The sequence below is a fragment of the Mus caroli genome, chromosome 1 (assembly GCF_900094665.2).
Source record: "Mus caroli chromosome 1, CAROLI_EIJ_v1.1, whole genome shotgun sequence".
NCBI classification, from domain to species: domain Eukaryota; kingdom Metazoa; phylum Chordata; class Mammalia; order Rodentia; family Muridae; genus Mus; species Mus caroli.
The window spans coordinates 82,399,864-82,422,034 of NC_034570.1; the positions used below are offsets into that span (position 1 = coordinate 82,399,864).

Genomic DNA, 22,171 nt, shown 5'->3' on the forward strand with positions numbered 1-22,171 from the left:
GCCAGGGAGAAAGGCACCCACCAGCTTCTGGTTTCTGCTCGGTCTTGGACAGCACAGGCAGCCTTTGTGAAGATAGCAGTACACACTGCTCACTGTATGCGGATGCCGGCTCACTTTCACTTGAATCAGCCCCTGCAGGTGCTGACTGGAAAATGCATGGCTAAGAGAATTAACTGCCCAAGAAAGGGGACTCAGCAAGCGTCTGAGCACTTGGGTTCTGAGCTGGCTGCTAGGTTGCTCGGTTGTGTTGGTAACACTTCTCTTGCACATCATCATTAGCTCTCCGGGAAGGCGAGACTTCTGAGGGTTGTCAGGGTGAGGTGAAGGAGAGCAGGCTCGTGAGTGGTTTGGTGAAGGCTGCCCTCTGTGAGGATGGTCCTTCCCCAGATTGCTTCATACCAGTTCATGCTATGCTACTTCTCCCTCAGCATCTACTCCGTGTTAAGTAAGGATGCTGTGCTAAGAAGAGAAGATGAACTTGCAACAGCAGTCTAGCATCTGGCCACCCCCCTCCCCACCAAAAGTCCATTATGTGAATTCTGGTTCTGGTCTCCCGTCTTCATCTCCCCACCCCTTCTATCCACTGACCAGTGCTCTGAGTGGAGCCTTGGCCTCAGTGCTCAAAGCTTATAGAGGAAGCAGCGCTGGCCACTTTCTGCCAGCCGGCCCCTTCAGTATCTGCGGACAGGAAGCCTAGTTTTGCCTCTGGGGTTGCAGAGACATAGCGGACAGCTGAGATGCTGGACACAAGGTTTTTCATTGCACCTTGGACCCCCCCCCCCACACACACACACTGTCTGCATGGGACCCTGAAGAGGTGCCATCGAGATTGCTTAGCAGAACCAGGCAGCCTGCATAGCACCCCTCCCCTTCTGCAAGCCTGCAAGCCGGTCAGGGCCAGTGTAGGACTGACTGGAGGCTGTCCCTTCCTTTCTCTTTTTGGGGCCTGGCCCCCTGCTTGGCTTTTGTTATTCAGAGCCCCCACTGCCCAGTTCCTTTCCCGGGGTCAGGCGGCCACTTCCAAACCCCCATGGCGTTCAGAGCTCCGCTGGGTCCCGGTGCAACCAGGTGCGCCCCCGGAAGCCGGGTCGGGGGTAGGCAGAGGGGCAATGAAGAGGAGGTAGGAGGGATCGGGAGTTGGCTGGGCAGGACCGCGGGGGCCCGGGGCGGACTTAATAGGATCAGATCAGTGTAATCGCATTTCAGCCATTGTCATTTGAACTGCCGGGAGCCCGAGGTGGGGGGTCCGGCCCTTTAAGGCGACGCGCGGCCACTAGAGACGCTCTGGCATGACAAAGGCCACAAGGGATCCAGTGGCGGGAAATGAAGAGATGAAGGCTTGAGGCGGGGGTCGCGGGGGGCGCGGGGGGGAGATGTGCCTCCGGGGCCCAGCCTGCCCAGGCCTTTGCCTGCGCTCGGGCCACATGGGTCTCAACTTTGGGGTCAGGCTCTCGGAGACCTCCTTCAATATCTGGGCGCCTCTCTCTCCCTGGATGCTCTTCTCCTCCGGGGGGAAGGGAGGGGAGCCTCGACGGCTGAGCAGGAGCCAGTTCCGTGGGGTCGGGTGGACTTCTACAGCTCGGACCTCGATATGGCGAGGTCAGCCTGGGTGCAGCTGCCGGGCAGCCAGTGGGTGACGGGTTGGAGACGGAGGGGACACAGAGGACTGGGGAAGAGCCATAACCTGGTGTTCCAGGAAGGGGGGCTCGCGGGTGTGTCTATAGCGCAGGGACTGAGCAAGCCAGAGACCAGACCAGAAAGAGTGAACGAGGCGGTTCTGGGAGTCCTCCAGGGGCTGGGGAGGAACTCCATGCTGCGAATATCACGCTGGAGGAGAGAACTCAGGCCAAGTGAAGCAGGGGCAGCCTGTCTGGGTATCTGGGGAGAGATTCTGGGAGAGTTTAGAGGCGCGGCCAAGGCAGGCTTCCTACTAGGAAGAGAGATACAGCTAGGTGGGCTACCGAGAAGTTGCGGGAGTATAATGGGCGCTCTTCATCCAACTCTTGACTGTAGCAGACTTGTAAATGTGGGGAAAGCTGAAGAGCGGGAAGGGGAACACACATCACACACACAATACTGCTCTCACTTGCTCCTGCGCATACTCTCAAGCTCCAGTTCTTCCCACGCCAGCTCACCGCGGACCAACTCCATCTGGAGAGAGCTTCCTAGACAATCCCAGCATCTTCTAGGACCGCAGCACTGTGTGATGGCCAGAAGTGCCGGGGGGCCTAGTGAACTGTGATCGTCCACAACCCCCATGCCCTAGACATCACAACCCAATAGACGCAGGTCTTCCAACACCTCATGCCTGTTGTCTCATACCTGCCACAACCTGAACTCAGGTCCTCGGGTGGGACAGCTTGACCTTTCCCCAAAGCCTCAGAGGGCAGAAGTCAGCTTAGGGCTCCCACTTCTAAACTGTTCAAATAGGCAATCAATTTTTATGATGTAATTTATAATTTATGCAGGTTGTCTTCATACATATGGTGTTGCTTTTGTGTGTCGTGGTTTCAGGTGCTTTATTACTCTGACGGTGTGATTTGCATTCATGTTCAGTTAGCAAGATCATATTTCTCCTGTTTACACACCATAAGGGCTCCAAATGAAGATTAATGCCACCTTTCTCTGTCCAGGCCATCACTGTCGACCTGGGCTGCAGCTCCCTCCTAGATCCCAAAAGTTGGCTAAGTTAGACCAATTGAGCTGGTGGGAAGGAAGGCAGTGTTAGAAAAACTCCTAGGGAGGAGTGGAACCCATTTTCCCCAGCTGTGCACACCTGGGCAGAGGTGCCTGGGCACAGGAACTGTTTGTTCCCCAAAGGCCACACAGTTGAGCTCGGATAGCTTGGATGTGTCATAGCTGGTATCCAGAAGGAGAAGGTACAGAAGCCAAGTTGGCTGGCAAGGCTGCTAGAGACAGCTACAGGCCCTCAAGGCAGCTTTGAGGAGCTTCAAGAGTCCTAAAGGAGAACTAGTCAGTGATGGAGAATGTCCCTCCCACCTCCAGTGCGCCCTGTGCTTGCCTTGATCAGGCTTCGGGCTACAGGGTGCACTTCGGGCCTTGGAGACCCTGTGCGAGGCTCACCAGACACAGCTGAATTGATTAAGGCAAATTAAGCTCCACCAAATGGCAAGGAGAGGGAGCAAGTGCCAACCCTCAGAGAAAGGGCATCTTGGAAGGCAGGACACACAGACAACCACAGCCAGACTGGTCACGAGTGGCCAGTCTCAGCTGGAGATGACCCAAAGGCCTTGCACTCGTCCATTCAGTTGAAAATGCACCCAGAAAGGACCATCTCAGAGGGGCAGAGACTAGCTGTCTGGGCGACAAGCTTGTACTAAGTTCTTGAAAATTCCAATGCAGGTTAGGGCTGGAGAAAGCCCTATACAGGGGGCTAGGCTGCTTTGCTTGAAAGGAACTCCCAGTCTTCTAGGGGAATTGGAGGAGCAGGGCTGCTTGGATGAAGATCTGGGTGTAGGTTTTCAAAGCAACCTCTGTTTTCCAAAGGGTTGGGTGTACTCAGCTCCCTGGTAGGGAGGATTCTGGGAAATGAGAACAGGGGTCACAGGGTCAGGTGGTGGTTCCCAGGATAAGCCCTCCCCCCCATGAATGTGGATCTGAGGTCAGCCCCCAGGTGTCCCACTGCACCAGCAGCTGCCCCCCCCCCCCNTCTGTGCACTTCTGATCATAATTATTTGATCTGCAGATGTAAGTGGAATTTATTGTAACAACAAATATAGTGATGTCAAAACCCAACCTTGGATTAAAGCCGGCAGCCAAAGGGGAAGTGTATTAATTTCCAACAGCATCTCAGGCCAGAGCCTATTAGAACAAGCTATTCTTCAGGCCCCCCCATCAGAATTAATCATTGGGAGTTAATTTGAAGCTCAGACAAGTTGCTGTTAATTTAGTGCAGGGAGGACTGGATGGAATAAAAAGCTGAGGTGCTGGCCGAGCCTCGTGGGTCTCATTAATCAGCCAGCTGAGACGGCCTGGCTTGATTACAATTTGCAAAAAAATTCATTAGGGCCCAGGCGATTGACAATTTTTCTCTCTGCCTGTGATGTGACTCATTAGGCAGCCAAATGAAAGCCATGATGACGGCCATGATGACAGCGGCCATCAAGGGCTGCCTGTTTATCTTCCTGCCCTCGGCCTGTCTCCAGGGCCTCGGGATCTGGGCTCTGGGGTTCCAGGACCCTGAGGGCTCGGGGAGGAAAGGGACAGCGCCCTATGAGGGCGGCAGGGCAGGCATTATCTCAGGACCCTCCCTGGGCTTCTAAATGGGGAGACAGCTTGGGTCTCAGGGTGGGGATCCCCAAAGGAGGCTGCTTATTTCAGGGGACTTTTGCTTTCTCAGGGGGTTTGTATGAGTGAAGGTTTTTTATCCTCTGTGCTGCCCACCCATGACAAAGGCTTTGGGAGAGAAGCTGGTAGGAGTTATTTACCTCTAGTGTGGTGGACAGGTATATAAGAGGGCACCCTGGGATCCAGGAGAGCGTTGAGTTCTGAGTGCCCCTGGAATAGGAGAAGGCATCGCACCTGGCATCTCATCCAGGGCTGGGCTGGACTCTTTTCACGGTCCCAGGCCCTCCGCGGACACCCACGTATTCCATCGAAGGACTAGTCCAGGTTGTCGTGTATGTAGAAAAGAGGGCTTGGAGTCCCTTAGGACCTAGAATTTTCAGCACCCGCCCTGACACCAGTCAGTGAGAATCTGGCAGAAGTAGCTAGTGCCCACGGATGACCAGGGCTCTGGGCACACTTGTAAGGAGAACCTGGGGATCCCCTGAATAATATAGGCTTGGTGTGTCTGTGCAGGATGCACAGCCCCCACCCCCACCCCGCACCCCTGCTTTCCTGAGGCTCCTCATGGAGAACAGCAGGGAACTCCAGAGCTTTCTAGAGCAGGCTCTAACCTTAGAAGTAAAGGCCACTGCCTTACACTGGGTTTAAAACCCCAAGCCCGGGGCATTTCCCCACCCTGGAAACATTCAGATGCAAACCAATACTGGATGACTCCAGCCCTCCACCCTGCGCCTGAAGGCCTGAAGTTCGGGACGAGGCCTCTAGGTCCCGATCCTTGTGGGGCTGAGAGGTGATCAGTGCAAAGTGGAATAAATTAAGTCAGTATTGACCCAGAGCGCCGCGACTCCCCTTCTTGGACTAGGACCAGAGAGCACGACACACAGCTGCGTTGCTGAGGGTTCCCTATCCTTCTATTTGAAAAGTTGATGTAGCAGGGTCACTAGTTTCTCTTTGGGCTGCAGGTTTAACGGCTAGACAGATTTGGGCACCGTGGTCACCGTCACTAGCCTGCTCCACGCTTCGGGGAGTTTTAGGAGCGCAAGGCCCTGGCATCTCTCTGGATACTTTGAGCACCGACCCCGCTTCCCGCTTCGGTCGCAGCACTAAAGTTAGAGGGGGAGGAGCGGGGCAGGTCACACCCCTCTCGCGCTTTACAGGTCGCTCTTCCAAGGAAGAAAGACGCCCTAATCTTAGGTTTCAGTGCACCAACCCACCATCAACTCACCACGGACCCTTCCCCATTTCTCCCTTCGAGGGGCGAGGTTCCCAGCGCCCTTGGGGTGGGGCAGTGGTCAGGGCACGCCCCTTCTGACCCCGCCTGGAGGGGGAGGTGCGGGGGGCCTTGGAGCTTACAGCCCTCCTCCAAGACCAGAGCTGCCGGGAAGCCAGGCAGGGCTTGCTGGGTTCCGGCTCCTGTCGGAAGATAACGCCTGTAGCCTGATTTATGGATCCGAGGCCCTGAGAGCCAGCAAAGACCGCTGCTTTTAGGGTCGGAGTTTCTTCTTAGGAAACGCGTTTCTTCCCTGGCTGCCTCGGATTTGGAGCCCCTGTGTCTGTACAAACCCCTACTACCCGAGCTTGCTTTCCCTCCTCTTCTGGCCAAAGTTTGTCAGTCCCCAAGCTATAATAGATAAAGACATGCAAGATTCCTAAGATGAAAACTAGGCTTCCTTAAAATCACAGTTTTCCTCTCCAATTAAAAGCTTGTTCAGGTGCTACTTGGCTTATGGCCAGTAAGCCTCCATCCTGGTCTCAAGTCACTTAGCTGACCACACATTGGTAGTGCCCTCGAGATGCCCAGGTGGTGGGCACTCTAACGAGGCCCCAAGGATTAAGCTTATAGTTTTTCCTTGCCTTTTTTTTTATTATTCACAAGACTGAGATTGTTTAAATGTCATAACTTATATGAAAATAAGCTACATTGAAATAAATTAAACACAACGGAGACGTGCTTCCGACATGGCTCAGATAGGATATACAAGCCCAGGAAAGACAGCCAGGCAAAGCAAACGAGCAGAGCAGAGTCCTAGATTGCTCCATAAACAACCGACTGCTCTGCACTCAACTCAAAAAGCCAAAAGAGAAACAAACAAACAAAAAATAACAATAAGATTAAACCGCAGTGTTTGTCCTTGTGTCTCCTGTTTACCTTTGGGCACGTATGGGAAGGTGGTCGCTGAAGGCAACAGAGTACAGTGGTGGTTTTGTTTCATCTGGAAAGTGTAAGGAGAGAGATTTGATCCTATCCCTTTCAAAACACTGCAGCTGAGATCCAGTCTATATAGAGATCTATGTACAAAGTAGGGTTGTATAATAAATATTTAGTGTATCTTCTGGTGTGGCTGTAGCCCCCTTTAAGCCCGTCTAATGAATATACTCTCAATTTGCTTGGGATGTCCACATCTAGGAGGTGTCTCTGAGTTCTGCTTTAAACAGTGGAGTCTGACACGGGTTCCCTCAGGTGTTAGGGCCTCTCCATAGTGGTGTCCACCCTGGCTGGGCCCTCAGGGTCGGGCCTGCTCCAGCTGCTGGTGTTGACTTCGAATAGCGAACCTGCTAACGTGAACAGGGATGGGGACGACAATCTTGGGGTTCCGAGAGGGCTCCCCCGTCTTGGAATTGGCGTTGCCTGCCTTGACACGTTTCCACTTGGCCCGGCGGTTCTGGAACCAGATTTTTACTTGCACCTCGCTGAGTTTGAGGGCATGGGCGATCTGTGAGCGCTCGGTCAGGGAGAGGTACTTTTTGCAGTGGAATTCTTTCTCCAGCTCCAGCAGCTGTTCACTGGTGAAGGCAGTCCGCCGCCGCCGGTTCTTGCCTGTGGACGTGGTGCTGCCTGCCGCACCGCCGCTCTGCGGGGTCTCCTCCAGTGCGTGGCCGGGGTCTTCTTCCTTATGAGCAGTCTGGCCAGGCAAATTGTCATCCGAGCTGTAATCCACATCGCTCTCCAGAGAGAAGCTCTCCTCCTTGCCCTTCGGGTCATCTTCCACCTTTGACTCGTCTTTCCCTTGCCCTCGGACAGCCCCGACTGAAAGCAAAACCAAACGGCATTTTATTACATTTTGAACACTGCCTTCCCCAGTCCCTTCCCACTTGGGCACCTCACCCCTATCTCCCCCCAGCAGATTGTCTTTCTACCACATTAACACATTGCGATTTCCTGGCCTTTGAGGAAGGGGGGGGGGAGCGTGAGAAAAAGCTCAAAGGAGAGGAGGAGACAGTAGAGGCGACGGCCCTTTGCCCAGAACCATCACTCAAGGGGCTGCCATGTCTCCCGCTCACCCTCCCAGCCTCTAACAGCTTAAGTATCAGGATGCTGCTCGGACCTGAGGCCCAAGAGAACATCCCCTTTGTTTCCCCGGGGTCCAGGACTGTTTGAAGACCAAGGGGGAGTTCATGATCCTCCCCACCACCATCTGAACAACTAAAATTAAGTGAGCCTCAATTTCACAGCAGATGTGAGTGGTGTAGGGCCGATGCCAGCCCGCAGCTTTCTTGAGACAGATCATTTGTGTCTCCTTAGAAGTTTCCCACCCTATAGTTCCTAGTGCGTGCATGTACACACACACACACACACACACACACACACACACACACACACACACACACACACACAGCCTCGCAGGAATCTGATTCTCTTGGATGAACAGAGAACCCAGTGAAGATATTTGAGTCTGGACTCTCTTGGGTACATGTGCAACTGAAAAAAGAAAAAAACCAGCCCAATAGGCCTCTCTTTAAGGTTGCAACACACCAAGGACCCTCAATCATCACAGCGTGTGTGTGTGTGTGTGTGTGTGTGTGTGTGCCTGCCAAACACCACCAGATGTGTGGCCTGGAGTAGCTAGCAGGAGAGCTCTAAACGCCTCCTTTCCCCAGGATCCTGCTTGTTGCTTGACGTTAAATGCCCTATTGGAAAGCTCCGGTGGGCATCACCGCAACTCCTCCAGCTATTCCCGCAGAGGTCGGGCGGGGGCGCGGCCTCGTCCCCCGGGTCTCGGCGGGAACCCGGAGCTGGCCCGCCCCCACTCCCTCCCGTCCCCGCGTTCCGGCTGCGCGCGCCGCCGACTCACCGAGCGACGCCTGCACCGCTTCGGCCGCAGAGAAGGCGAGCAGCGAGCCCTCCTTGGCCAAGAAGGCTTTGCCGTCCTCCGCATCCGCTTGGAGCGCCTCGGCTTTGTCGAAGTTGCCGCCTCCGGGTAGCGGCTGTGGAGCGAACTTGCGGGCAGCCGCCGCCTCTTGGTGCTGGGGCGACGCAGAGAAGCCGCCGGGCAGAGTGGCCATGAGCGTGGAGGTGAGCGCCATGCCCTGCGCCAGGCTGGAGCAGAAGCCGGTGGGCAGGCTGGGGATCTGGTGGTGAGGGTGCGCGGGCGGCAGAGCGGGCTGCAACGCAGCCTGGGGCAGCGCGGGAGGCGGTGGCGGCGGTGGCGGCAGCACCACCGGCCGGTAGGGCATGAACATGGGGTAGCCGGTGTAGACGAAATGGCCGGGACTGGGCTGCGGCGGGCTGCCGATCAGCGAGTCTATGCTGAAGGCGGTACTACTCCCCAGCGGGCGCTGCATCATCATCAGCGACGGCGGGAACGCTGCGCTCATAGACGCGTTCGGGAGAAGCCAGGGAGAGACGAAAAGTCCCCGTGTCCCGCCGCCGCCTGGAAGCCCTCCGGACGCTGGGAGTACCACCGGGAACTCCGGGCAGGGGCCGAGCGGTGCCCAGAGCGCAGACGCCGCCGCCGCCCCTCAGTGCAGGACCCGCAGCATACCCGGCCTGCGCGGGTGCAGCCACCGAGCGCGATGAGGCCGTGCGCCCGGGATGGAGAGGGCGCCGGGGACCTCACGTTCGCCGGAACCGCTCTCGGCTGCTAGCCCGTCGGAACGCGCGCGCTTCGCGTCTGCAGGTCTCGGCCCAGCTACCAGCAGTGCGTGCGTCCGTCTGTCCGTCCCGCACTCCGTCGTCTCCCACGGGCGGCTGGGGAGCGCGCGAAGCCGGCGCACTTGTCTCTGGCGGGCGCCGCCAGCACCTTTAAATCGCGCTCCTCTTTCTCATTCACATTTTGCCAGCTGCCCAGCGGAGCTCGTGTCACGTGGGACCGAGCACCAACTCCTATTTGCTATTCAGGGGAAGGCGGGGCGAAATTAGGGCTCCGCCCCCTTCACGCAGGCGGGCCGCGAGCGGACTGCGGGCGCCACCGTTGGAGCGTGCTGGCCTGGGAGCTGGAGCCTTTGCACCGCGCGGAGCAAACTTAAGAGGGACCCTTGCTACCTACCTGACTCAGACCCTAGAGTCCCTGGCATCCCTGTGGAGGCCTCATGAGAGGCGGCTTGGAGCTGGCACCCGCCACCGATGGGCCGGGAGTGTTTTACTTATGGTCGCTACAGCAGAACCCTGTGTGATGCTCACCTTAACCAGGGGCGCTCTGGTTGTGCCAAGGGTCCGGGCAAGGTCTCCGGATTGCGTTTAAGGTCTTGCCTCTGCAGGTCTGCTCCCAGAGGTGCGCCTGGGCCTGTCAGCCCTTGTTCACACGACACGGAAGCTGCACGGTTGCTTGCGGCCCGCTGGTGGCGGCGGGGCGGCCGGCTGGTGGTCTCCCTCATTCCTGGTTGGGCCCTCCATGAGCGATCCCTGTTCATTTTTCATGACATTCTTAATCATCGCACCTATTTACCCACTTTGCCAGCGTACACCAAAATAACAGCCACGATAATTATGATAATAAAGCGAGTCTTTTATCTGCTCCATCTTCAGGGAGGAATTGGGGGGGGGGTTGCGACGCCTCTGGATTGTATAACGTGAGATTATCCTGATGAAAGCTTTATGATGTTTGCTCAAATAAAAGCTGCGTTTTGTAAATAGGCACTAATTAAGCACGTTGGCAACGGAGGGAGCTCTCACCCTGGCTCTGCGCAGCGCGAGGACTCCTGGGCACGCGGTTCCCCTTTGCGGACTGCTGGATGGAGCTGAGTCCCTCAAGATATTTCCCCCGTTCTCGACAATGGTAAACAGCCGGGAATTTGGGGGTTAGGAGATTGGAGGGATTGCGGCGAAAGGAAAGTAGGCATTTCTGGTCATCTTTTCTTATATTGAAGCAAACTTTCAAATCTTGTGTTCCTTTTAAAATGGGATCCTTTCGTGGCGAAGGCAGATCCTGCCAAGCGCGCGGGGCTTCCTCGGGTCCCCCCTGCCTGTTCTTCAAATTCCTTGGTCTAAACGTCCTTTCGGAAGTGCTGACAGCACCAGGCCAAGGAGCAAAGGAGGGCATTGTTATATAGGCCATTAAAAAATCAGTTCACCCGGAGGAGCTCTGGCTGGGGAGTTGGCTCATGTTGGACGTGTGTTATGTATCACAAGCACATTTAATTGGGAGATAAAGATAAATCGATCTTTATGAATTTATCGACCCGATTCTTTGAAGCTCTTCTTTCTCGGTCTTCCTCTTTCTCCCGCTCTAACCCCAAGGTTCCGGGGGACGTCCCCGGGGACGTCTCAATCCTAGAGATCTTCTCCGGCCAAGAATCTTGCCAGAGAGCAACTGCCCACCCAGAGAGGTAAGAGGGGACGATGAGTCCTTCGCATCTCTTGGCCAGAAGAGAACTCGCTGGCCCGGCTGCCAGCCGTCCTCCTCCCCCACCAGTGTCCCCTCCCCTCCCCTCCATCACCCGGACAAAGACATCTCAAACGCCTTTCCCCTCTCCAGGCCGCAGTAATAGATGGTTTCGGCAGCAGGCGGTTTGAAAGGAATTCATTAGGGCGCTGCCTGTATTGCATCCCTTCACTTCACGCCCAGAACTCGAGATGGCTTAGGCAGTGTGAGGGGAAATTAATTCCCTTTGGGATACACGGGAAGGAGGTGTCTGTGGGATACCCAAGCTCTAGTCCCTGTTTGCCCACAAAAGAAGTTAATCGAAGCCCAAGGCAAAAGGCTGGTTTCTTCATGAGCATAATAAATACTCCCTCTTATTATGAGATACTTACAGTGACAGTCTTCGATGCCACTACCTTGTTGTTATCCTCTCTCCTCAACTTCTAGAATAACCGCTCCCTTGATTTACGCAACCACAGCCAGGGACCTTCCTGCTTGCCTGCGAGAGGACTGGGTGAGCTGACTCATTCACCTGACTCTCCTGCCTTCCATTTTGCACTTTCACTGTTAAAAAAAAATTATTGTAGAGACTCTGTCGCTTGACCACAGGGAGAGACAAGGATCCCTTTGACTATTTTGGTAATTCCATACTTAAAGTTCAGCAACAAGATTGAGGTCCCTTTAATTATAGACGCACTTGAAGTAATTTGATGGCATATTATTTGTGTCCATAAATTGCCACGAAAAGTATTGACTGCAGGAGTTATAATGCTAATCTTTTATTAGTGAGTTCAGATAATTTTTCATCAATACGAATTTTATTTACTAGTGGGCTTTTCTCGAATGCTTGCAGTAATATTTTTTCATCTAATGCTTATTAACTGCTTAGAAAATGACTGTTTGCATCGTAAAAGCGTAAAAGGATCCTTGTGTTTTGACGTGATTAACAAGATCCATTCCGGGACACTTCAGTTACGTGCAAAAAAAAAAAAAAAAAACCCCAAAAAACAAAAAACAAAAAACCGCTGCGCGCCTGAGGGCTGCGGACAACAGAAGCTTTCGGAGTCCCGACTGCGCTGAAGAGATTAATGCACTAGGAACGACAGGTACTCGTATCTGTCCTTCGTACCTGCCTAGCTCCGAACTGTCTCAACCGCAGAGTCAACTCGGCCCCGCTGCGCGGGAAAACCACCCTGCTCAGATCTTAGTAACTAGGCTCAGAGAGCCCCGCCCCCTCCAATTAGGAAAAAGGTTGGGCGCGCGGGAAGGGAGAGCTGGGTTCCCCCAACTCCAGTTAACTTCTGCGAACTTTTTCTCTGGAAGCATCTTTCACAGATGAAGATAGCCCAGCCCCGGAGGTATTTTACTGCTGCCAAGAGAGTGTCAGTATCGTATTAAGCCACTTACAGAGTGGCTGAGACGTTCAATAAAAGTGATGGTAATTAAGTTGCCCCACGCTTGTGGGCTGTCCGATTCAGCCTTTGCACATAGGTGTGTGAAAGCTAAGCAAGAAATAGGAACCGCACAAATGAATATTATTATTACCTGGAGGTGGGAGCGTAGTGCGGTTTCCAGGGGGCAGCGAGGGCCCTCTGGTCTCTGTGAATGTCATGTGGAGAAACCTGTGGGCCTCGCACAGGAGGAGGGGTCTCCTGCTCAGACCGAAGCTTCAGGCCGGGTTCTCTGCTAACCGTGTTATTTTTATTTAGAGGAATTTTGAGTGGTCTGATGCGTCCCGTCATTGCCGCAGTTCTTGCTCCTGGCCATAGTTGGGAAATAACTTGGGATGCGCTTTACTTGTAGAGGGGCAATTGGGATTCACACCCAGCTAACCTAGCATCGAGCTTCCCCAGCCCAAGACACACTTACAAAGGGGTGCTTGTGTAAAATTCCCCATCAGACACACCAATTTGCAAGTAGCAGAAAGCATTGAAGCCTCATCTTTTTAAACTATTTTATTCAGCTTTTTTTTTTTTTTTTTTTTCTAAATCTGAAAGCCCAAAATAGACTCCATGTGGTTCTAAGTGAAGTCAGCCCTTGGCTGGCTTTGAAATAGCTCCTGCAATTATGTAAAAGAGCCATTCAGCAACAGGACGGAATTAAAAGGGATCTTGCCCGCTTCCCTTTCACCGCCAGCCTCTCATGTTTGGCTTTTCAAAGAGCTTCCAACACGATGTCTTTCTCCAGGACAAAAGGCAGAACAAAAAAAGTCCCCAAACTTGTAAATTGAACGTCAAGGGAACTTTAAACAATTTAAAGCCCATAAATAATGATAAAGGGGACCTGGCAAAAAAGGCAAGCCCATTCAATTAATAGAGTTTCCCAAGCAAAGATCAAGTGGTGTATAAAATAAAAGTCTTTGGTTTCTTTCTTCTGCTCCTTGACCATGCAGAAAGCAGGACAGGGGGTTTTCTAAAGTGCCCTGAAGAAGAAACACTTCCTGGGACAGTGTGTGCTGCAACATTCTTATGTAGAAAACTTTGTTTTTGTCCCCATCCTCAAAGTAGCTGAGACAAAACCACTGCTACCCAGAAATGTGGAGGGGAGGGGCTTTTATTTCCCACTGTTTTAAAAAGTATTTATATATTTGTTCATTTATTTATTTTTATTCTGGGAGCTGTAAAAAAAAAATGTCTCCAAGGCCGAGAACTGTGACCTTCACACCTGTGGGGCTCTACGGACCGCAGAGGGACCGCAGAGGGTGTCGAGAGAGCCACTCAGGCATAGTGCCCGAGGCTAGCTCTCCTGGGCTCTGCTGACCATGGCTATCTTGTTTGCTTTTGGAATCACCCAGCTGCGGGCGGAAGGGAGGGTTGAACGATGCACCCGGCTACAGGACGCGCTTTGAATCCATAGCTTACCCGCTCTCCACTCGCGGCTGAATTTCCCTGGTGGGGACCCCGGAGTGCGCGGACTTAAAGTGGGGTTCTAGTTCTTTACCCCTTTGTTCCTAACGGCTTGGATTGTGACCCTGGCCAACAGTAGCTCACAACGTTTGTCCCGGAGTCCGGGGAATCCTTGCTCACTGCGCATCAGCTCTGCTGGCAAAGGGAGGCAAATGTTCGATTGCCTCCAGACTCAGCCAGGGAAGAGGCAGCGCGATGCAAAGGCCTGGCCGTGGATTTTTGCCCAGGGGATGAGGTTAAGTGTGTGTAGGCCTTCCTGGGAGCCGTGAAGAGGAGCCGAGGATGCTTGGGAGAAAGGCACTGGCCAGCAGGGGGGCTCTTCTCACCTGACTTTATCTCCCATCTGCTCCCCGAGCCCCACCTATCGGAACTTCAAACGCCCCCCCCCTCCGCCCCCCAGCCACCCTGAGCCAGGCTTTCATCTCTCGCACAGCAGGCATTGTTTGTAGGACTTCACAGAGATGCTAATCCGGGGGCCTAGTGAAGGGCAGCCGGGAAGTGCAGAGGGCACCGAGGGGTGAGAGGGTGCTTAGCTTGGCCTATCACTATCCTGGCAGCTCTCCTGTGGAGCTGGGGTCAGTTCTAATACGGAAGTGGTGAGAGCTTAGTGGTAGACTTGAGCTGGACACAACTAGCATCCAAAGCAGTCTCTAGGAAGAGCTATTCTGTTTGCAAGATCCGGCTATGGACCCCGAGAGATTCCAGCTCTCCAGAGGAGACATAGGAAACAACCTCTGGGGCTGAAGGCCAGCCAAGGACCTAGGTACTTATTTTCCAGAACCTAAATCCTGAAGGTCCCTCCCCCCACAAACCAGAGGTCGCCAGGAGACCCTCCTATATTCCTCCCCCCACCAACCAACCTTTACCCTGATAGTATCATTTGGAAACCTCTGGCAAGAGAGCACAGTTGCTCACATCAGGGGCACCCTGCCCTTGAACTTCTGCAGTGACAATAAGCAACAGCCATTGCTGTTACCAGGAGCTCCGTTTCTCTCTGTCCCTGAGAAATACTGCAAAGCAAAGGCAACATCCTCCCCCCTCCTCTGTTAGTCTTTGGATAAGAAACTGTGCCCCATAAAGGATGTCACCAGAGAGAGTGACACGATGGCGTGTATGGATAGAGGTTGACAAAGCAGAAGGGAAAGGTGGAATGAATGGCCACCATTTCTCCAAACCAGAAAATTCCAGGTCTGACAGGTCCAACATTGATCCAAGCAGGCCCAGTGACCTAAGTCTATGGAAGTCCCAAAGGACAGTTGTCCCTTCAGCACACTCCTCGGAGAAGCCTGACCTGAAACCCCAGCACTCAGGAGTCTGAGGCAGGAGGAGAGTTGCAGAAAATTTCAAAGCCAAATAAGGAAAGACAAACGAAGTTTCCCAGAGAACCTGTCATCCTAGGTGAGACCAAGACGGGGTGGCCATACATTAATCAGAAATGGGAAAGGGAGACAAGTGTTAACCTGCTCTACAGGAAGGCTGTACTTTAAAGCAGAGCACCCTCTAAGAAGAACCAGGGATAAGGATGTTCATTCATGCTCATTCTGAGACCTCTGGGGGCCGGGTCAATGTTGGGAGCATCCAGGGCAGATCTTTACTGTTGCAGATACCTCTAAAGCTACCCAGAACGGGTACCAGAAACAATGAGAAGGGTGGTTAGCTCAAGGGTGGTTGGCTGCCCTTTCCTTCAGTGTCTTGGACTCCTCATGTGATCCAGCTTCCAAAGGCGGGTGAAGGAGGTCATGGTTTTCTCAAGGGATCAAGCCATACCCTTCACCGAGGCCCCAGCAGTGGAGGGCTGAGATGGATAAAAGCAGTCACTAGCCCAAGGAGATGGAGGTTAGAACGCAGGAAGGTCAACTCCCTATTCCGAGATCTGAAATTGCTCCAGTATATGTTTCCCCTTTGCTGGCAATGGAGGGCAGAAATCATTGGGTTTGGTGACTTCTTGGTTTCGAAGCATAGAAGCTTTGAGTTTTTCTCTAGTGGAACAAATGCTGAGGGCTCCACCCCACATGCTGAAGGCTCCACCCCCATGTTGACACCCTCTCCCCCATGTTCAGTCCCCCCCCCCCATGCCACTGCAGGCGATTCTGTGGCCCTAGGACTGTGGTCTTCATTTGCCAGATTTCAGGGATAGAAGAAGTCAAAAGGAGACCAGAGTCCAGATCCTAGAACTCTACAGGTTGTTCAGCTGGGGACCAACTTGCTAGAGGGGAGCAGAGCAAATGAAAAGTGGAAGGGACAAGGGGGTGGTTCCTATAAGTCACAGCCAGAAGAAGGCGGACAACTTCAGAACTGGTCCCCTCACACACTCCTTCCTAGGAACACTTGTGGGTTTAATATCCTGGGTCTGTCTCTGTCTCTCTGTCTCTCTCACAGAGAGACCTTTACAATCTATACCAGGATGCTGAGGCAGGACACAGTCAGGCAACTGCTCAATGCAGCACATAGCTCCTTCTGGAGTCTGTGATGGTGTTAGAGGCTTTGGTAACCAGGCCCAGCAGCAACAGTCTGGCAGGGGTGAAGGCTTCACAGGGGCCTCTTGAAGCCCCTGATTCCTACCTTCCCCCTCCTCCTCAGCAAAGAGGCCAAACGAGTCTTGGCTGGGAAATGAATCAGAGCCAGAAGCCAAACAGTCTGTCCCTGTCCACACAAACCTTCTGTTCCCTGAAGTCTGAGACAGTGACGGTGAAGGGGTGAACATTGGCCCCAGTGCTCAGAAAACAAAGGTGACTATTTTGTGACCAGATTTGATGTTTCCTCCACCTTAGAGGCCTCTCACTTCCTCTTTGTACCCCATGCCTGCTGCTTCTTTTATCTATCTATCTATCTATCTATCTATCTATCTATCTATCTATCCATCTATCTAATCTGAGTGTTTTAGAATTGGTTTCTGTGGTATCTTGATTATTATAACTGCCCACCCACCAGGTTCTTGTAGAATCCCTTAGGCCACAGCACACCAAGGAATAAAATAATCAGAAATCTTAAGACAAGAAAGACATAAATTCAACTTCACAAAAGAAAAAAGAAAAACAAGCACCAAACAGACTTAATTCAATATATTGTAAAACTCTTTTCATAGAGAGTGAGCTAGACAATTTATTGTGTAAGCCTATTTTCTCATCTGTATTTTATTTATTTATATTTTATTTTATGCATATGGCTGTTTGTAGGCAAGGATATCTGTCCCTCTAGAGTGTGCCTGGTACCCTCAGAGTCCAGAAGAGGGTGTCATATCACATGGAACTGGAGTAAGCCACTCTGTGGGTGCTGGGAATCAAATTCTTCTGTGAGCTCTCCTTTGCCCCACATTAGATATTTTAGTTTTAATCATCTTGAGGTATTTCATATCTACAAACAGGGCACAAATGTGTATTGTAGATTTTGGTGAATTAGGGAGCAGCTACTTTTACATTTATTTGTTTGAGTATAGAGGTTAGATGACACTTTGGGGGATTGGTCCTTTTCCCTATTGGTCCTGGGAATTGAAGTCTTCACCCACCTTGGCTGCAAACACCTTACTGTGTGAGCCACACCTTGCAGGTTCAGCAAGTAGTTTTTTGTTTTTGTTTTTATTTTTCAAGACAGGGTTTCTCTGTATAGCCCTGGCTGTCCTGGAACTCACTTTGTAGACCAGGCTGGCCTCGAACTCAGAAATCCGCCTGCCTCTGCCTCCCGAGTGCTGGGATTAAAGGCGTGTGCCACCACGCCCAGCTTCAGCAAGTAGTTTACACTTCACAACATCTGAAACATTTGATAGAGAATCTGCATGGGCGTGCAGAGCGCCCCCTATGGACTTCACAAGCAATGGCATCTGGCTAGAGCAGTTGGGGTTTTGTGGTTCCAGGAAGCAGAAGGTCCTGGTAAAGTTCTCCTGGGACTGCAAAGGCAGAGGCGTCGGTTTTATTTATGTCTAGAGTTGGACAAGAAAAAAAAAATAGTCTCAATTTCTTTTTATTTAAAACGACTAGGCCACAAGAGAAGCCTGTGTCACAAACCTTTGTGCTTGCACGCAGCGTAAGAAAGGCCAGATTTCGGATGTGACGTTCGGACTTCCTGTAAATTCCGTGAAGATTCTTCTGAGCAGATCCTAGAAGCAGCTTGTTTTGAAACTTCTGCCCTCTGGGTCTGTGCATCGTGGATGGGCAGCTGACCTCAAACAGCCTCTGCGGTTCCATCTGTGTAATGGGCCAGCATTCTAGCTTGCTCTCTCACCAGTGGTCTGACAGTGTCACTAAACGGGGATAATTAGTACAGTTGTTGGGTCACAGTTTGTCGTGTGTACTATACTGTCTCTGCACGGCGCGTTGGCGAGACGTCTGTTCACAGTGGCTGCCGGTGAGCATAGCTTATGGAGAGTCCCACGTCTAGGCCAGGTTTTCAAGAGTGCTGGGTGCGCCTCTAGTCAGAGCGAGGGCTAGGCCTTAAAATGTGTCTCACAGGCCACCAAATGGTCCCTCCAGGGCGAAGATGGAAGGGTGGGTGGGTGCGGAGAGATCCCGAAGCTCCGCCCCGGCAGGCGCATCCTGGGGTGGAGACTCAGGTGCAGAGGTCTTTGCAGCCCCGGGAGCGGCCCCTGCCGTCTGTTCTTGTCATTAAGTTTAGCCTGGTCTAAGGACAAGTCACAGCCTTTCCGGGGGAGATGGCTTCTAGATCCCGTCTCATTCGCTTAAAATAACAGATCTGCAAACTCTTGGGGTGCGAAACCTCAAACACATCCGTTTTCTGGGCAGGGGACCGGCACCCCGGGCTCTTTGGACTCCAGCTGTGCTCCATACTCCATCTCCCCTCTCCCCAGCGCCACCACCTCAGTGCCACCCTGTTTGGGATGCCCGAGGAGGGAGGAGGGGCGGGGCCAGAGGACCTTGGGAGGACCGAGCTGACCCCGCCCACTTCTCGGCCTCGGGGTTGCTGTGGTCACGTGACTCTGACTCGCCTGCGCCCCCTGCCCGCCGCGGTGGGAATCAACCCTCAGGGAGTCAAGGAGAGGAGGGCTCAAGGCAAGGCCGGGCGAGGCTCCCAGTATTGGGCGCACACACTTCCTTTCCACCGGAACATTTATTTACTGTTCTCCTCCTCCGCTTTTCTTTTCTTCTTCCCTTTTCTTTTCTTTTTCTTTCTGCTTTTTTCCTTTCTTTCTTTCTTTCTTTCTTTCTTTCTTTCTTTCTTTCTTTCTTTCAAAGGAGCAAACATTCCAGTTTTAATGCGGCTCAATTATCTCGTTTACACGACGTAAAATGTTTCTCTTTAACTCATTTCAATCTAGTAAATATGCTTCAGCAAGTAGCTAATTTTTCAAGGATGGCTTTGCCTCGCCATTTGCATATAAAGCGCTTTGGGGCCTAGTCTTTCTCTGAGAAGGTGGGGGGGGCGGGGAGGAGAAGGTCGCTAGCAGTAGGCCCTCCTCCTCCAGGTAGGGCACCTGGGTTTGGTCTCAAGAAGGCGCTGTGCCTGGCTGGGGTGCCTGGGGGAAGGGCAGCTTTCTTCCCTCTTTTCTTCCAGTGAGGCCTCAGGCCCTGACCAGCAGGTCCCAAGGAGAGGGCGCCTCCCCCCCACTGGGTGCCACCAGACAAGTGAGGGTCGAGGACACATTTATCCTCAAGTGCGTTTATTAAATCGCATCTGGAGATGGATGGACGTGGATAGCAGAGAGGAAATCACAGGGCTCAGTTGAGCAATCTTCTGGCTTTAAATTCCGAATAAAAGTCTGGAATATTCCCGGGTCAGAGGGGCACCGTCTCATTAAAACCACTCTCGTCCCGAAACTGCAATGCAGGCATTAAAGTGCAGTATTTTTCAATTAGAGCTGACGAATTCAATCAAAATTCCATAGATTAGGATGAAATGAGGCATGGGTCATTTACAGGGGAATTTAATTGCCGAGCCATTAGACAAATAGTATATTTGCCATTCCCGCGTTATCCATCATTTTCGACATCAATACCGGGGCCGCATCTCCCCGTCCCGCGGCCGCCCGGCGTCGGCTGTAAACACTCCCTTCCCCGTATCTTCTGATTATATCTGATTTCATTTAGGGCCATGGGGGATTATAAATGTTCACGCAATCAAGTTCATTAGGACTTCAAATCGCATTTCGGTTTAGGGTGGCTCCGCCGCTGTGCTCTGAGCTCTTCCCCAGCCCCAGAGCGAAGCTCGCTGTCATCCTCTGCAGGCGCAAGCGTCGCCTCCTTTTGTCTTTCTGACACCCTGTTCCCGAGGCCTGGGCGCAGCTGGGACCCCCACCTCGCAGATCGAGACCATCGGAGGGTCGGCCGGACCCTTGCACCCCAGACCCTCCAGCAGGGGCTCTGCAGGCTTTGGGAGAGCCCCTCCGCCACTCTCATCACAGTGTTGCCCAGTGAAGCCCCTTCCCCGCCCCCACGTCCTGGGGCGCTCAGGAGCGCAGCGCCTGGGATGCGCGATCAGAGCTCTCCCCGCGTGTTCGCAGAGCGTGAGTGCGTACAAGCTCCGCTTCTCCAGCTTCAGCCGGCGCCGCGGGGAGCGGATGGATCTCCCAGATCCGGAGCCCTACGGATGCAGGCCTCTGGGCAGCCCCACTGACACTAGGGACACAGACAGGCCCTCTCCCCTCCCCCACAGCCTGTTTTTTTTTTTTTTTTTTTTTCCATTCCAAGGACTCGGGTGGAGGCGGTACCCAGCCGAGCGGTTCTCAGTTCCTATTAGCAAACCCGGGAGACAAAGGGGGAGGCTCTTTAGCGACAAGAAAGGCTCAAGACATCCCTTCCAGCGCAGTTGAAAAATAATAGCTTAATATTAACGGCTTCTCATAAAAATATACTTTCACAGAGATACAGTTACAAGAAGAAAACCCTCATTTTATCCCCGTGTTTTGCGCTCATCGCTGTTAGCTGCCTGAGTAATTTAATTGGAATAGAACGTGAGAAATGTGTCATTTTTGAGGAACGTATGCATCACTTCCTAGAAATCTCATTGTGTTAACTAGGAGCCTACTGCGTTCTGTTTAGAAGCCGTAATCACATTTTTATGTGTCTGTATTACTCGTTAATGTGACCTCCTGTCTTTAGCAGATTAAAACAAATGTTCTCTTCATAACAACTGCATCAAACTCAGGCTTACATCAGATACACGGAAACCCTGTTTTTCAGATTCACCAACTTTTCTTCAGAGCAGGGGAAAGGAAATCTGAGGGGGCTGGGAAGCGCCTACCAAATGAATAATTACACACCAAATTAAAACCCGGCATTAAATGCGCTCAACAGCAATACTGCGCTCTCAATTCTGTTTACTGCTTACAAATTGCATTACAAAAGAATCTACTCTTTTTATTGGAGTGATTAAGCAAAGAGTCTTAGGACTGCAGAAACACGATTCTGGGAGATTAGATGGGAGCTGCAAGCCCAGCCACTTACATTACAATGGGGAATGTATAATTTTGTTAAAGCACACGTTTAACACACAAATGAGGATCGGGCCGTCATTATGGTACCATAAAAAAGTCAACTGAAAATCATATTTATTTATAAACACCTCGCCTATACAACGTGCATATTTAATACAAAGGAATCAAGCAATTTCACAATCAATATATTAAATACTGATTTTTAAAGTTGCACCCCGCGATTCTATAGGGTACTTTATGGATCTATCATTTTTCCCCGGACTCTCTTCCCTTCAGCAGGTAGGCTAAAACGCGGTGTTTTCTTCCTGTCTCCACTGTGGGCGGAGCAGGCCGGAGGGCCACGGTGAGAGAGTTTGCTAATGGCGCCACCTGCAGGACTCGACGAGAAGGACGTTCCCCAACTCCGTAATCCTTCACAGGACTCTGGGCTTATTTCAGTGTAGCAATTGAACTAAACAATTGAATGTTTATGTCATCATTGAAAGACCGGGACATTCAAGACAAACCCTAGAGTTTTCAGAATATTTTGATGCCGGTAGACGATGCTTAAGTCCTGGCGAGAAGATGGTGTGTTGACTAGAACGGACTTTGTAGCTACTGCTAGAAGATTTTCCTAAAGAAATAATTTATCTTTTAAAAAATTTTATTTTTATTCTCAATTATGTGTAAGTGTGGTGTTATGAGTACAGATGCCCCTAGAGGCTTAGAAGAGAGACTGGGATCCCTTGGAGTGAAACACCAGATATGGGTGCGGGTGACTGCACTTAGGTCCTCTGCCTGTGCTTAACCACCGAGTCGCCTCTCTGCCTTCTAATTTATTTTTTGAAGCAATAGGATAAAAGAGCCAATATTCCTAGCCTGTCATGTGGTCTTTGGGGCAGATTTTAATAGCCAAAGAACACTCAACATCCCAGGTTCTAGGGACTGAAGAACTTGTTAGATACCCCTTAGTGGATTGGGAGAGCTGGGTGGTTGATACCAACTGGTTCTCC

At 52.1% G+C, this 22,171-nt stretch overlaps 1 protein-coding gene across 2 annotated transcripts; it reads right to left on the bottom strand.

Annotated features, from left to right (window-relative positions):
* Positions 1 to 6,156: 6,156 nt before the first annotated feature.
* Positions 6,157 to 9,321, bottom strand: Gbx2 (gastrulation brain homeobox 2). 2 transcript variants are annotated; one of them, XM_021171593.2, is made up of 2 exons: positions 8,382 to 9,321; positions 6,157 to 7,336 (listed from the first exon to the last, which is right to left on the bottom strand). In XM_021171593.2, the coding sequence occupies exons 1-2, from the start codon at positions 8,902 to 8,904 to the stop codon at positions 6,813 to 6,815; spliced, it is 1,047 nt and encodes a 348-aa protein (XP_021027252.1). In that variant the 5' UTR covers positions 8,905 to 9,321; the 3' UTR covers positions 6,157 to 6,812. The 2 variants fall into 2 exon arrangements, with proteins under 2 accessions (XP_021027252.1, XP_021027261.1); XM_021171602.2 differs by having other exon boundaries at positions 6,662 to 7,336; positions 8,317 to 8,981.
* Positions 9,322 to 22,171: the final 12,850 nt, after the last annotated feature.